Below are 11297 nucleotides of genomic sequence, written 5' to 3' on the forward strand. Positions count from 1 at the left end.
CTCTAACCACATAGCGCGTCTTCACGGTAACGGCGCGCTAAATTAACAAGCTGTTCAGAAAAGAGCTCCGAGCCACCTCTCCCCACTACTCTCGAATTGAGAGATGCATCAAAGATAACCAAAGTTGAACTTCTAGGATATCAATTCGCCAACTATATATCATGAAAGGCGACAATCAGCCATGGCAGACTGGAAACTATTGGGGGAAGTGCCAGACTCCGAGGACGAAGATGCGTTTGACAGCCAGGAACCGGCCACCGGTCTCGATTCAACGACTACGCATGCAGGCGCCATTCCAGAGATAAACCATCAGGACATATGGGAATTCATCGGTTCCCAGAAAGCGGCCGAACCTGTGCACAACCTACCGCGTCCGAATGGCTCACTCAGCTCGTCGCCTCTGTCGTCCGCCCAGAGCGTGGACGGACTGCCAGAGCTCGACACTATGTTCCTGGAGGGCAAGGAATCGGCGAGCAGGCTCGGAAATTTAGGTGAAGGACCGAACGACCTGAACATTTTGCGAACATACATCGACCCAGAAAACCACGCACCGACGACGTTAGCGGACCTCTCGCACTCCTCCAGCCCCAACCTAGCCGTCAACGAAGACGTTGCTTTACCGAGCCAGGATTTGGGTCTTCTGAAAAATGCGCATGATCTGCAGCGTGAATCTGTGCGGCTGGAACGATCATTAAGACCCCGCAAACCTATCCAAGAACACCCTTATCTTCTGGAGAATGCACAGTACAGTAGTCTCATTAGACAACACGGCATGCGTCCCGTCAAGATGGCAATGGCTCGTGCTAGGGCCGCGAGAGACGAGATTCCCCACGATGGTGAGTTTCAGGACGATAGCCAAGGAAACTCTCTGCCGGACCTGAGCAATTCGAGCCAACTGCTGCCCGGCAATGACACGGACGAGAGTGGAGATTTCGGTCTATTCAATATTCCTTCCTCTTCGCCACTCAGAACATCGCCGTGGCTCAGTCACAGACGATCTAGCAACCACGGGAGCTCACAAGGCGACACGGACAATACTAGTGTAGCCGACCAAGACTTGCCCGCGCTACATGAGCTACTGCCAAACTCTCAGCAAAATATCTCATCTTCCACAAAACGACCCAATACTACGTCAGGTTCTTCTGCACGAAAGCGAAAGAGACACGACATTGTGGACAGTGACCCTATGGATGTTGATTCTTGGGGACAAGATGCTCCTGCGGCCTCTGACAAACGCTTAGATGCTGGACCGTTGCCACCGATTCCCCGTCTCCAGCCAAGCGCGAGACGCTCCGTCAACGTTTCTCCAACCAAAACTGTTGTGACGATAGTTGACAGCTCGTCTTCGGAGGCCGAGGAGCATGAAGAGGAAGAAATGCGAGAACGACAAGGTAGTATTACTGATGATTCTGTCAATGAAAGACTGGACTACAAAAGACGCATAAGAGGAGTTCTACCAGCGTCCTGGCTTCGACTGGACCAACAGGCAAGCAGAGACAAAGCGCAAAAAAACCTGCACATCCGACAACGAAATCGCACACCAGAGAAGGAGGTGCGCCGCGGCCTGGCACAAACAAGGACAATAAGCAATGCAGTGGCATCTACGAAATCTATATTGTTCCTTGATGATTCAGATGACGAAAAAACTGTAACACAGCCTGCGACGGCTGAGAAAACGTACCACAGTCAATCACGGATTTTTCTAATACCGGATGAAACTCCAATGCGGCCAAACGACGACCTAGCTGATGAAGGTTTCATAATAGAGCATGATAACATCGATACCATGTTCAGTGGGCCCACAAGAAGGCGGCGTTCCAATGATGCAAGTCGAAATCCCAATGTTGGACAAAGATCGAATGAGCGCACGACCACTAGGCACAAGCAGCAAAAGATCACAGCGTCCTTTAATAGGTCTACATCTACACCTAGTGGTCAGCTGAAGTCTCGACAACAGCAAAATCTACAGCAGTTGGGATCAAAGAGACAATCCGCCCCGCGGCCGACGCCGAAGCCGCTGAGTATTCTCGACGTTATCGAACCTGACGCACCTCAATTCCTAAGAGTCGCAGCACGGACAGCAAAGACAAGAGTTAATCAGGGACGCAGCAGTCCTTCAAAAAAGATCATACGTCTGGCGGAAAGAGTAGACTATATTGATGCTATCGTCTCGCTCAATGAATGGAAGCTCGGTTCCATTCCACAGAGACAGGATGTGTCTGAAGCGAGTAAAAACAAGCGCAAGCAGGTCTCCCAGAAACACTTTGCTGAGCGGGTTGCTGGCCAACCAACTGCAACACGTACTAATTTCAAACAACTTCGAGTGGCAACTCAAAAAGCAGGGAAGTTTGTGAAGCAGACGAGCACTGGAGGATCTGCTCGCTATCTGCCATCTGGCTTTCCACCAAACACTCTGAACGCCGCAAACTTCGCAAGCACTGAGGATAATGACGGTGTACTACCCCTATTAGAACCTACGAACTATGCACGACGGAGCGAGAGAATTCCCGCAGACAGCTTGCGTCCATCACGGCCAGCGATGTTGGAAGCGGAAGATGTTGGAAGGGTCGCGCCTCTCATTTTCCATCGTCAGAAGAAGTTTTTGGATAGTATCTACCAAAAGAATAACCGAGAATCATCCGTGGATGCATCGGATGTCCGTTCTGAAGTCAGCACCGTCAGGCTCTCCACTGCAGGTCTCCCCAAGATCGATCAGCATGATTTTGGGAGGAGGAAACAGTCAGAGAAGCAACCAAAGCACCGCGTGCGACTCAAAAAGGCACGAAAGCCCGTCCGCATCGATGTAGATGCACCGCAATTCAGTCACGCGGCAGATCCCCTTCCCAATTCAAACCCTTTCGAGATTGAACAAACAGGACCGCACACGGCTCATGCAGAAGCCAAGCTTGCTGGTCTTGGCCCATACGGCACAGTGTATACGATACACTTCGAAAGCTTTCCGTTAGACCTTGGAGTATACTTTCACCAATCAACTCTTCTCGGCAGTGGTATCATAGAGGATTGCCGAAAGTCCTTAAACAGGGAAATACTACTGAGTCCGCGGCCGCGAGTCTTTTTCCAATTTGGTACTTATTCTTGCCTCTGGGGTGATTGGAACGCCCAGACATCCTCTGAGCTGGGCATTGTGCTTGACTTGATGGTGGAAGAACTTGAAAGGCCAGAAGGGACCACTGTCTCGGGGGAGTCAACCGTCCTCGAGGCATCGAAATTCATAGCGAAGTATGCAACAAGAGCATTGAACTTCGCAGACCAGTCAGCCGTCAAGCCATTCATCACGAGAGTACTTGATGTGGTCAGGAACTTTCATACTCGCTTGTTTGGTCTCATCGCCGGAAGATCAATGTCAGGAAGGGGCCCCCAAATTACAACTATGGTGTATGACAATTTACTCATTCTTGTATTGGTAACGCTTATGATTTGTACTGAGGACAATAGCCTCATCGCGGAAAGAATGCAAGTGGAAGACCTCCTTCGAAGCTTGGTCGAGGTGTCAGTGTCAAACCTGCTGTTCATGGGGATAGATCGACTCCAAGAAACCTACACGCGACTTCGCGAAACCGGAAACCGCGAGCAAGGGTTGCGAGTAGATCAACCGGTCATTCACTCCTGGGCACTTGTGATGCAGATCCTAGAGATCGCTAATATCCCCCGGGGCTCTTTTTGGGACGTGTTACGGCGATTAACCGTAACCAATGACCGAGTCTCTGCATCTGAGGCACGAACATACGAAAGTATATGGAAGATCTTGTTTACTGTGCTGCCATTGAGCGAGTTCAATTCTTCGGGCATACTGAGACCTGGAAAGCGTTACAAAGCGAAAAGCGATGGATGGATGATTGTGCAACAGCTACTTCGACCAATCTTTTCTATTTACCAAGGGAACACGCGGCAAGTTCCCAGTTTCAATAACTACTGCCGGGCACTGATAAACAGATGTCACTATCTCGTACAGCAATGGGGATGGCGACGCAGTGGAAGTATTATCGGCGTCATTTTCGACTTTTTCGGCTCGCAGAATTTGGAGCATCTGCGCAACGAAGAAGCCAATGCTTCTCCAAGATTCTTGGAACAACTTGCTGGAGAGCCTTCTTTGGCGGTTGAGCCAGGCGACAAGTGCTTCCACGTCTTTCTCAAACTGCTTGCGCTTAGCATCCAGAAGCTCCGCGCTGCTGGTGCTATCAAAGACATTCGCAATCTCGTTGCCCGCATTATTCCTAACCACAACCGCCAACATTTGAAGGAGCAGACAGTACATGAGCGAGACTTGGCAGCTCTCAGAAATCATCACGATCTTTTGGCAACTCTCTTTTGGGCTGCTCCACCAGAATTAAGACCATCACCTGCGTTGATGGAACGGCTGGTAGCCCCGGAGACTTCGCACAAGGAAGCAAGCTTGATCAATATTCGTTGTTGGGGCCAAATTGCTAGATTCATCGTCGCGAAGGGTGAGGCGTCAACTGCATTCAAACCATTCCACCTCTGGCGCAACAATATTTTCCAAAAAATGGTTCAACAATTCGATTCCGCTGCGGCGGACATCCAGCAGCAGCTTCTCGCGTTGCCAAGCGAAGTACGCCACACTATTAGTGAAAACGTCATTAGCTCCATGGTTCTTATGAACAAGGAAGCTGTAGGTGATGTGCTGCAGGCTAGCATTACTGCGTCATTGGATGTCATGGAGCACGCTGCCCACCTAGAAGCAGCGACCTTTTGTCTGAATACTTTGCAGCTCCAGCACATTTACAAACAGTTCGGCGTCTGGCCACCAGAACTGAACTGGAATACGTTGCAAGGAGCTATTTCGACTCTCGACTTATTTGTGGACTACATCGCAGAGTTCAAAGAAAATGAAGAAAGCCAGCAGAGTGAAAGTCACATCCTTGACTCTGTTCAAGGAGATGACGCCCTTCTGCTGTTGGATCATGAGATCTCGGAGAGATACTTCTCCATGGTTCGGTGCATCCTGCTCAATGGCACATCAAGCCACGGCCGAGCAGTGTCCGGCAATTTTGGGGGCGTCGAGCAAGGCGTGGCCGTTGCTGCTCGACTGGCGGCTTGTTTCATCAACGGCGGATTGGTCAAACTGCATGAGCTTTTCAAGCGTGGAAGATTCGGACTATTCGATGGCCCTATCCATAAGCTGGACTTTTATCAACGCCAGTATTTCGTCTTGGTGGTGGTGACACTTCTGAAGGCTGATATCGACAATTTTACGGACGCAGGGTTTACCTTGTGTGAGCTCTGGTTGCTGCTGCTCGTCAGACCCAACCGATATCTCAAATATCAGAGCCAATTAGCTGAAATACTGCGTGAACGTGGTGAATTTTTTCTCCCGTCCGCCGACGACGGGCTCACGAGCTCTCCGAGCTACGAATGTAACGACATACTGTTTGAGTTTGCGATATCTACTATGCGTCGCTCAATTTGTGAGGCCGCTCCGAACCTGAGACGAAATCTGACTGCGGTCCATTCCAAGGCACTGAACCTCGTGATGGAGCAGATGAAGGAAGATTTAAAGGCAACGTCCTCACAGCCAGTTGCCCATATTGCCTACGTCGCGTTTGCTCGACGCGTCATCTCTCTCATCCGAACTCATGGCTCCGAGATTTGCGTCCTGGACAGCTTTTACTACCAAATTAGCAAGGACTATTCCCCATCTGTTGAAGATCCACAGCTGCAAATTGCTGCTATGGTCTCGTACGGCTTGCGCCTGCGCGAAGGCGACCCGAAGGTCGTTCAACAACTTTTCTTCTTCCTGTTCAATAATTTCAAGATGGCCTTGATATCCAACAATCTCGACGAGGAGAAGAAGATGCTACAGAAAGGAATGGCTCAAGACCGTGGGATCACTCAGTTTGTTCTCGGAAAGATGCTTCCGGCTATAATCGAAGCCACTGCTACAAAGTCAGCCGCATACCCTCTTTTGGACTTGTACGTGTGGGCGGCTGGGAACAGGCTCAAGCGATCTACCACGACATATTGCTTGACTGACGCGGAGCTTCCCGGAGTTAGATCTGTCTTACAAACCATTCTCAACGGCATTGATGTATGGATTGCAGAACAAGCACCACTCACAGATGTGAGGCTACACACTCTCGAAAGCTTCTTTGCTGGGTTCAACCTGCTGTGGCCTTCTATTTACGAGTATTCATTGAACCAGGATATATCGTCCGCACCGTGGAGCGAGATCACCGAGCTGATCCGTACACTTGGGCAATACGTCATCTCCGGCAAGGATTCGCTTTGTCAAGGGCGGTTTTGGAACTCTCCGCAGCGATTTAACGAATTCTTCGCCGCCGTGGCAGCTGACAGTGCGCCAAATCGAGGCATAGCAGATGTGGATGTCGAGGGATTCGTCGATAACATCAAGCAAGATGTTAATCGTAACTGGTTTGAGGCAGATGGGCGCATATCTATCCTGACGCCAGGAAAATCACGCGGTGGAGGCGCTTTGCAGAGCGTCCTACAAGCTAGATGGGATGCTGCCACTCTCATTGCAGGCATAAAGTGGCAGTTTATGGAGTGGCTAAATTGGAAGAAAAGAATGGATGGAGGTGTTGATCCGATGGAGAGGGAGGAGTTCGAAATGAGGCCATTTTAAATGTGCATTGAGTTGGCGTTGCGGCGTTTTCGATGGACTACCAACTACCTGGGTTGGATGAAATGTTCGGTATAGTAATGATCATCACGACTTTTTTTTAAATTAAGAACTGTAAGACCGCGCCTTCAGCTGCCATTTCTGGTTTGTGTTGGTTGCCAAGGGAGGGACTCACCGTAGAAGCATATCGTTTGTATGCAATTGATTTAAAATGTTATGTTTTGCGACGACATCAGAAAGGTTCCTGTTTTCCAGTTTTGCCGACCAGCTTGACTTGCACATACAGCCAGACGCGTGCACCGCGACAAGCACTTTACTTAACTGGGGCTCTTCGCACCACGGCAACTCAATCCAAGCTACGCGGCCATTACTTCACATAGCCCATGAGAACACTGTGAAGAATGGAAACTCTTCTCAAACTACCATATGAGTCGACATTGACTTCCCTATACCAACAATATCCATGTCGCGAGCACCAAATACGGTCTCTAGCCAGCTTGATCAACGTCAGTAGCCGGTCCCGAGCCCCATTCCCTGTGAGCTCTCGCAAGTTGCGCGGCACAATCTGCTAACACTTCTCCTGCCTAGCCCGATGCGATTCCTTGCCGAAACCTCGTCATTCACGGCGTCGAAGCCACCGGAAAATCCTGCGTGACAGCCGCTCTTCTCGACCGGCTCTGCGAGCCGACTCCAAACCAAGGCGATGCGCCGGCGCTCCTCAACCACGCCCGTATCGATGCCGCGCAGTGCATAACGGTGCGGCACCTCTATGAGCGCATCGTGAGCTCCGTGGCATTCGCGCTGCAGGCGCACGACCTGGCGCCGAAGCGCTGCGAGACCATGGCGCAACTCGCGGTCGCGCTCGGCGAGATGCTCCAGGACGCGGGACGCGAGGACCCGCGACGGCGATTCGCTCTCGTCCTCGACTCGATAGATAAACAACGCGATGCGCCGGCGACACTGCTCCCCGCGCTCGCGCGGCTTTCCGAAACGGTAAGAAAATGCGGGCGTTGGGGCCACGAGGCCTAATGGGAACGCAATTCGCTAACGAAGCCCTCTTATTCTCCAGATACCGTACCTCACATGCGTCTTAATAGCCACTTCGCCGCCCGCAGGTTTCTTGCGTTCGGCCGGCTCGGCCAATCTGCACTTTCCGCCGTATACGAAGCAAGAATACGTGCGCATCCTCGCACTCTCGCCGCCCGCGCCAGTCAAGGGCACGACGCAGCAGGAGACGAGCGATCTGTGGTCAAGGTTCTGCGCCGCCGTGCACGATTCGCTGATACGAGCGGCCTCGCGAACGCTGCCGTCGTTCAGAGACTGCTGCCACGCGCTGTGGCCGCGGTTCATCGCGCCAATCGTCGCGCAGACGCACGCGCCAAAGGAGTTCTCCAAGCTGCTCGTGGCCGCGCGCGTGCATTTCCAAGACGAGTCCCTTCTCAACCCAAGCATCGTTGCTGTGCGGCCCAGCGCCGCTGCTGCCGCGGCGCCAGCCAAGACTGCCGGGCCTGCAGCATCAACTAAGGCTAAGCCCGGCAACGTGGCCGAGCTCACGTCCCTGTTGCCCACAATTGCGCGCCTCCTCCTTCTTGCCGCCTACCTCGCCTCGCACAACCCGTCCAAGCATGACCTCACGCTCTTTTCCACCTTTCACCACGGGAGGAAGCGGCGGCGCGGCGGCGGCACCACGTCCCGCGGCGGGCCCGGCCGCAGCAAGCACCGCAAGATCGCGCGTAAGCTCCTGGGCTCGCACGCATTTGTGCTGGAGCGCATGATGGCCATTTTTGAAGCGGCACGCACCGAGTGGATCGACGACGGCCGCCCCGTGGGCGCCGCGGGCGTCGACGGCGACGTGGGCATGGCGCTCGCGACGCTGGTCAGCCTGCGGCTGCTGGTACGCGTGGGCGCGGGCGACATGATGGATCGCTCGGGCAAGTGGAGGATCAACGTGGGCTGGGAAGCTATCCGTGGCATAGGGCGGAGTATTGGGGTCGAAGTAGAAGAGTGGCTGATAGAGTAGGGCTGTGAACGTGATATGTGTAGAACGCAGAACCACAGCATGTAAATCAATAGGCAAGCAGCATGTTTTACAAATCAAGTACTTGGTTCAGACAGGCGAACGACCCCGGATGGCTTCTCCCTAAATAAAGTCTCCCATAAAATGCATAGTTTGGGTCACGAGAGGTGTACGTACATGTCAAATGATTTCTTGCTATCACTTCTCTATATTTTGATTCGATACCGCTCATTGCGCAATCTAGACATGTTCTGGCTGCGTATAAACATGCCACAAAACAAATATACAAGTTGTCAGGTTTTTTTCCCTTGCAAGAGAGATCCTGGGAGTTCCCGATTCCAAAACGCCAAGAATGCGTACACGACGAAGATGTCTACGACAAGGTCCCAGATAGCCCAGTAAAACGAAAAAAAAAAAAAAAAAGGGCAAATTGGGGCAGTGCAAGCCTGCTGTCTGCCAATGCGCTGATAATCATGTAGAAACGAGAAGCAAAGCCGACTTGGAAAGTTATCACGACCGTCGTTGTGTCTAGTCATCGGATCTCTTGGAGTCGCCAGCACTTGGGCCAAAGTAACCGTAACCTTGCGAAATGGTGCGTGACGACGGGACGAAACTATTTCGGCTGCGGCCCGAAACTTCGTTGATGGGCAGTAGCGGGGTTCCGGCGCGGGAATCCGTCATGGCTTGAGCCTTGCGGTCAGCCTTATTGCTCTCGCTCGTGCGGTCGTACAGGTAGAGACCGAAAATGGTCAACGTGATGCCGATGCCCTGCAGCGGGGTCATCGGGCTGCGGAACCAGAGAATGGCGAGGACGATGACAAAGACGCGCTTCAGCAGGCTGGCCACGGAGTAGGTCACGGGCGACACCATCGAGAGGAGGACAAAGGCGAGAATATTCTGGCCAAAGTGGAAGACGCCGTTGAAGACAAACTCGACCGTCAAGCGGCCGTGGTCAAAGGCATTAGGCTTGTTGCTCAGCTCCACGGCGCCGTCTTGAAGTACGTCGCCTAGCAGGGTGATGCCCTCGGCAAAGAACCAAATGGGCAGAGTGAGCACGAATGCCAGACCGGATGAATAGCACAGTAGGTTGAGCTTGTCGAGCTTCTTGGCTTGGGCGCCAACGACACCGCTTTCGACCTTGGCCGCTTCATTGAACAATTTCTTGGAGAAAATGTTTTGCGTAACAAACACAATGGCAGCGAGAAATGCTTGAATAACACCAAGTAGATGCCCACCAAAGCCATGCTTCCCAGAGCAGGCTAGCATGACGCCCAGCGTCAACGGTATTAGAGAGAGGTAGGTCGCTTGGGGATAGCGAATATTGTAAATAAATCGGTAGGCCAGGACCGTAAATAGAGGAGAAAGGCCCTTGATTGTGTGTACAAGCGACACGGGAATGCGTGACGTGGCGCTTGAGCTGAGAAGATGGCCAATGATCTGAAATGCCGCGAGAGGCAAGGTCGTCATGATCACGTCGCGAGTCGGGGGCCGAATGGGATATTGGAGAGCGGATATCTTTTCTCGGAGGATGGGAAAGATGGTGGCGAGCCATGCCATGCATATGCAAAGACTGGAGACGAAGCCAAACTGGACCAGGGTGAGCGTCGCAGGCATGTTGAAGGCGTTAAGAATCGATTTGGACGAGGTGTTGGTAAGTGCAGATGACATGTACCACGTTATGCAGAGGATCTGCATCTCAATTAGCATAGAAGCGAGCAGGAGATGCGTGCGTCTTGTTCTGGTCGGGAGGCCGTACAATGAGCTTGGCGGATACGGGCGCCTTGAGCGCATCAGCAATCTCGTGAGCATTTTGGCTGAAGCTGCCATTCCGAGTGCGGATCGTGCGAAATGCGTCACTAAGACTCTTTTGCCGCGCATGGCCGCGAGCGGCACCATTCGAATGGGTCCATATGCCCAGGCCGGGCGGCGGGACCAGCTGGTGGCCGTTTTCTCTCTTGATGGAGGACGAGGCGGTTCCGCGGTCTGAAAGGGAAGCGCTCCCGTTGGAGTATCCGGACGGCGACTTGTAGGGGCTAGGCGAGCGCACACCGTTGACGACCTGCGACGTGTCCAATTCAGGAAACTTTTCCATTGGTGCAGATCGCAGAATGAAAGGGTTGGCTATGGCGAAGCGGGAGGAGCGACTCTTGGCGATCTTTGCATGCGTGTTGGTCAGGAATTCTGGCAGCGTCGTCGAGGCCAGCTAAGAAGGGATTGAGGCGGACGGCCCGCTGTAGCAGCACTGAAACGGACGACAGGAGAGCAACACCGGAATAGCGTAGAAATATAAGAAAACAAGGGCGACTAAGGCCGACAAGTCATGGCAGGCGTTACAGTAGACGTGAACAAGCCTACAAGAAAGGAACAGAAGGGGAAAAGAGAAAAAAATCGCAAAGGCGGTCGTGGATCAAAAGTCAGGAGCCAGCCAAATTCTTGAAAGCGTAATTACAGTAGGGAAAAAGGGTGCGCTGACGCACCACGCCTTGAAGATCGCCAGCTCTGGATGGGTGGGCGTGCGCGCACAGCGATAGGCGAGAGGTACCATGATGCCAGCGCCGGAAGATGTTATTTTTGTCAGGTATTTAGGTGGCTTTCTTTGGAGTGGTCGCCGCCGCTGAATACACAAGCTACCTAGGTACTTGCCTACCTAGCACTCGGTGG

The 11297-nt window shown here is 52.6% G+C and overlaps 3 protein-coding genes across 3 annotated transcripts; 2 read left to right on the forward strand and 1 right to left on the reverse strand.

Annotated features, from left to right (window-relative positions):
• Window positions 1-181: 181 nt before the first annotated feature.
• Window positions 182-6622, forward strand: BBA_08098 (Mus7/MMS22 family protein; the record flags this gene model as incomplete). Its single annotated transcript, XM_008603195.1, has 1 exon — window positions 182-6622. One exon carries the CDS (start codon window positions 182-184, stop codon window positions 6620-6622), a length of 6441 nt encoding a protein of 2146 aa, XP_008601417.1.
• Window positions 6623-7020: 398 nt separating this feature from the next.
• BBA_08099 (origin recognition complex subunit Orc5) lies at window positions 7021-8639 on the forward strand (the record flags this gene model as incomplete). Its single annotated transcript, XM_008603196.1, has 3 exons — window positions 7021-7125; window positions 7208-7612; window positions 7689-8639. 3 exons carry the CDS (start codon window positions 7021-7023, stop codon window positions 8637-8639), a joined length of 1461 nt encoding a protein of 486 aa, XP_008601418.1.
• A 525-nt stretch (window positions 8640-9164) lies between these two features.
• BBA_08100 (triose-phosphate transporter) lies at window positions 9165-10728 on the reverse strand (the record flags this gene model as incomplete). Its single annotated transcript, XM_008603197.1, has 2 exons — window positions 9165-10325; window positions 10393-10728. The coding sequence occupies 2 exons, from the start codon at window positions 10726-10728 to the stop codon at window positions 9165-9167; spliced, it is 1497 nt and encodes a 498-aa protein (XP_008601419.1).
• Between the last annotated feature and the right edge of the window lie 569 nt (window positions 10729-11297).

This window comes from Beauveria bassiana (assembly GCF_000280675.1).
Source record: "Beauveria bassiana ARSEF 2860 unplaced genomic scaffold BBA_S00031, whole genome shotgun sequence".
In the NCBI taxonomy this organism is placed as follows: Eukaryota; Fungi; Ascomycota; class Sordariomycetes; order Hypocreales; family Cordycipitaceae; genus Beauveria; species Beauveria bassiana.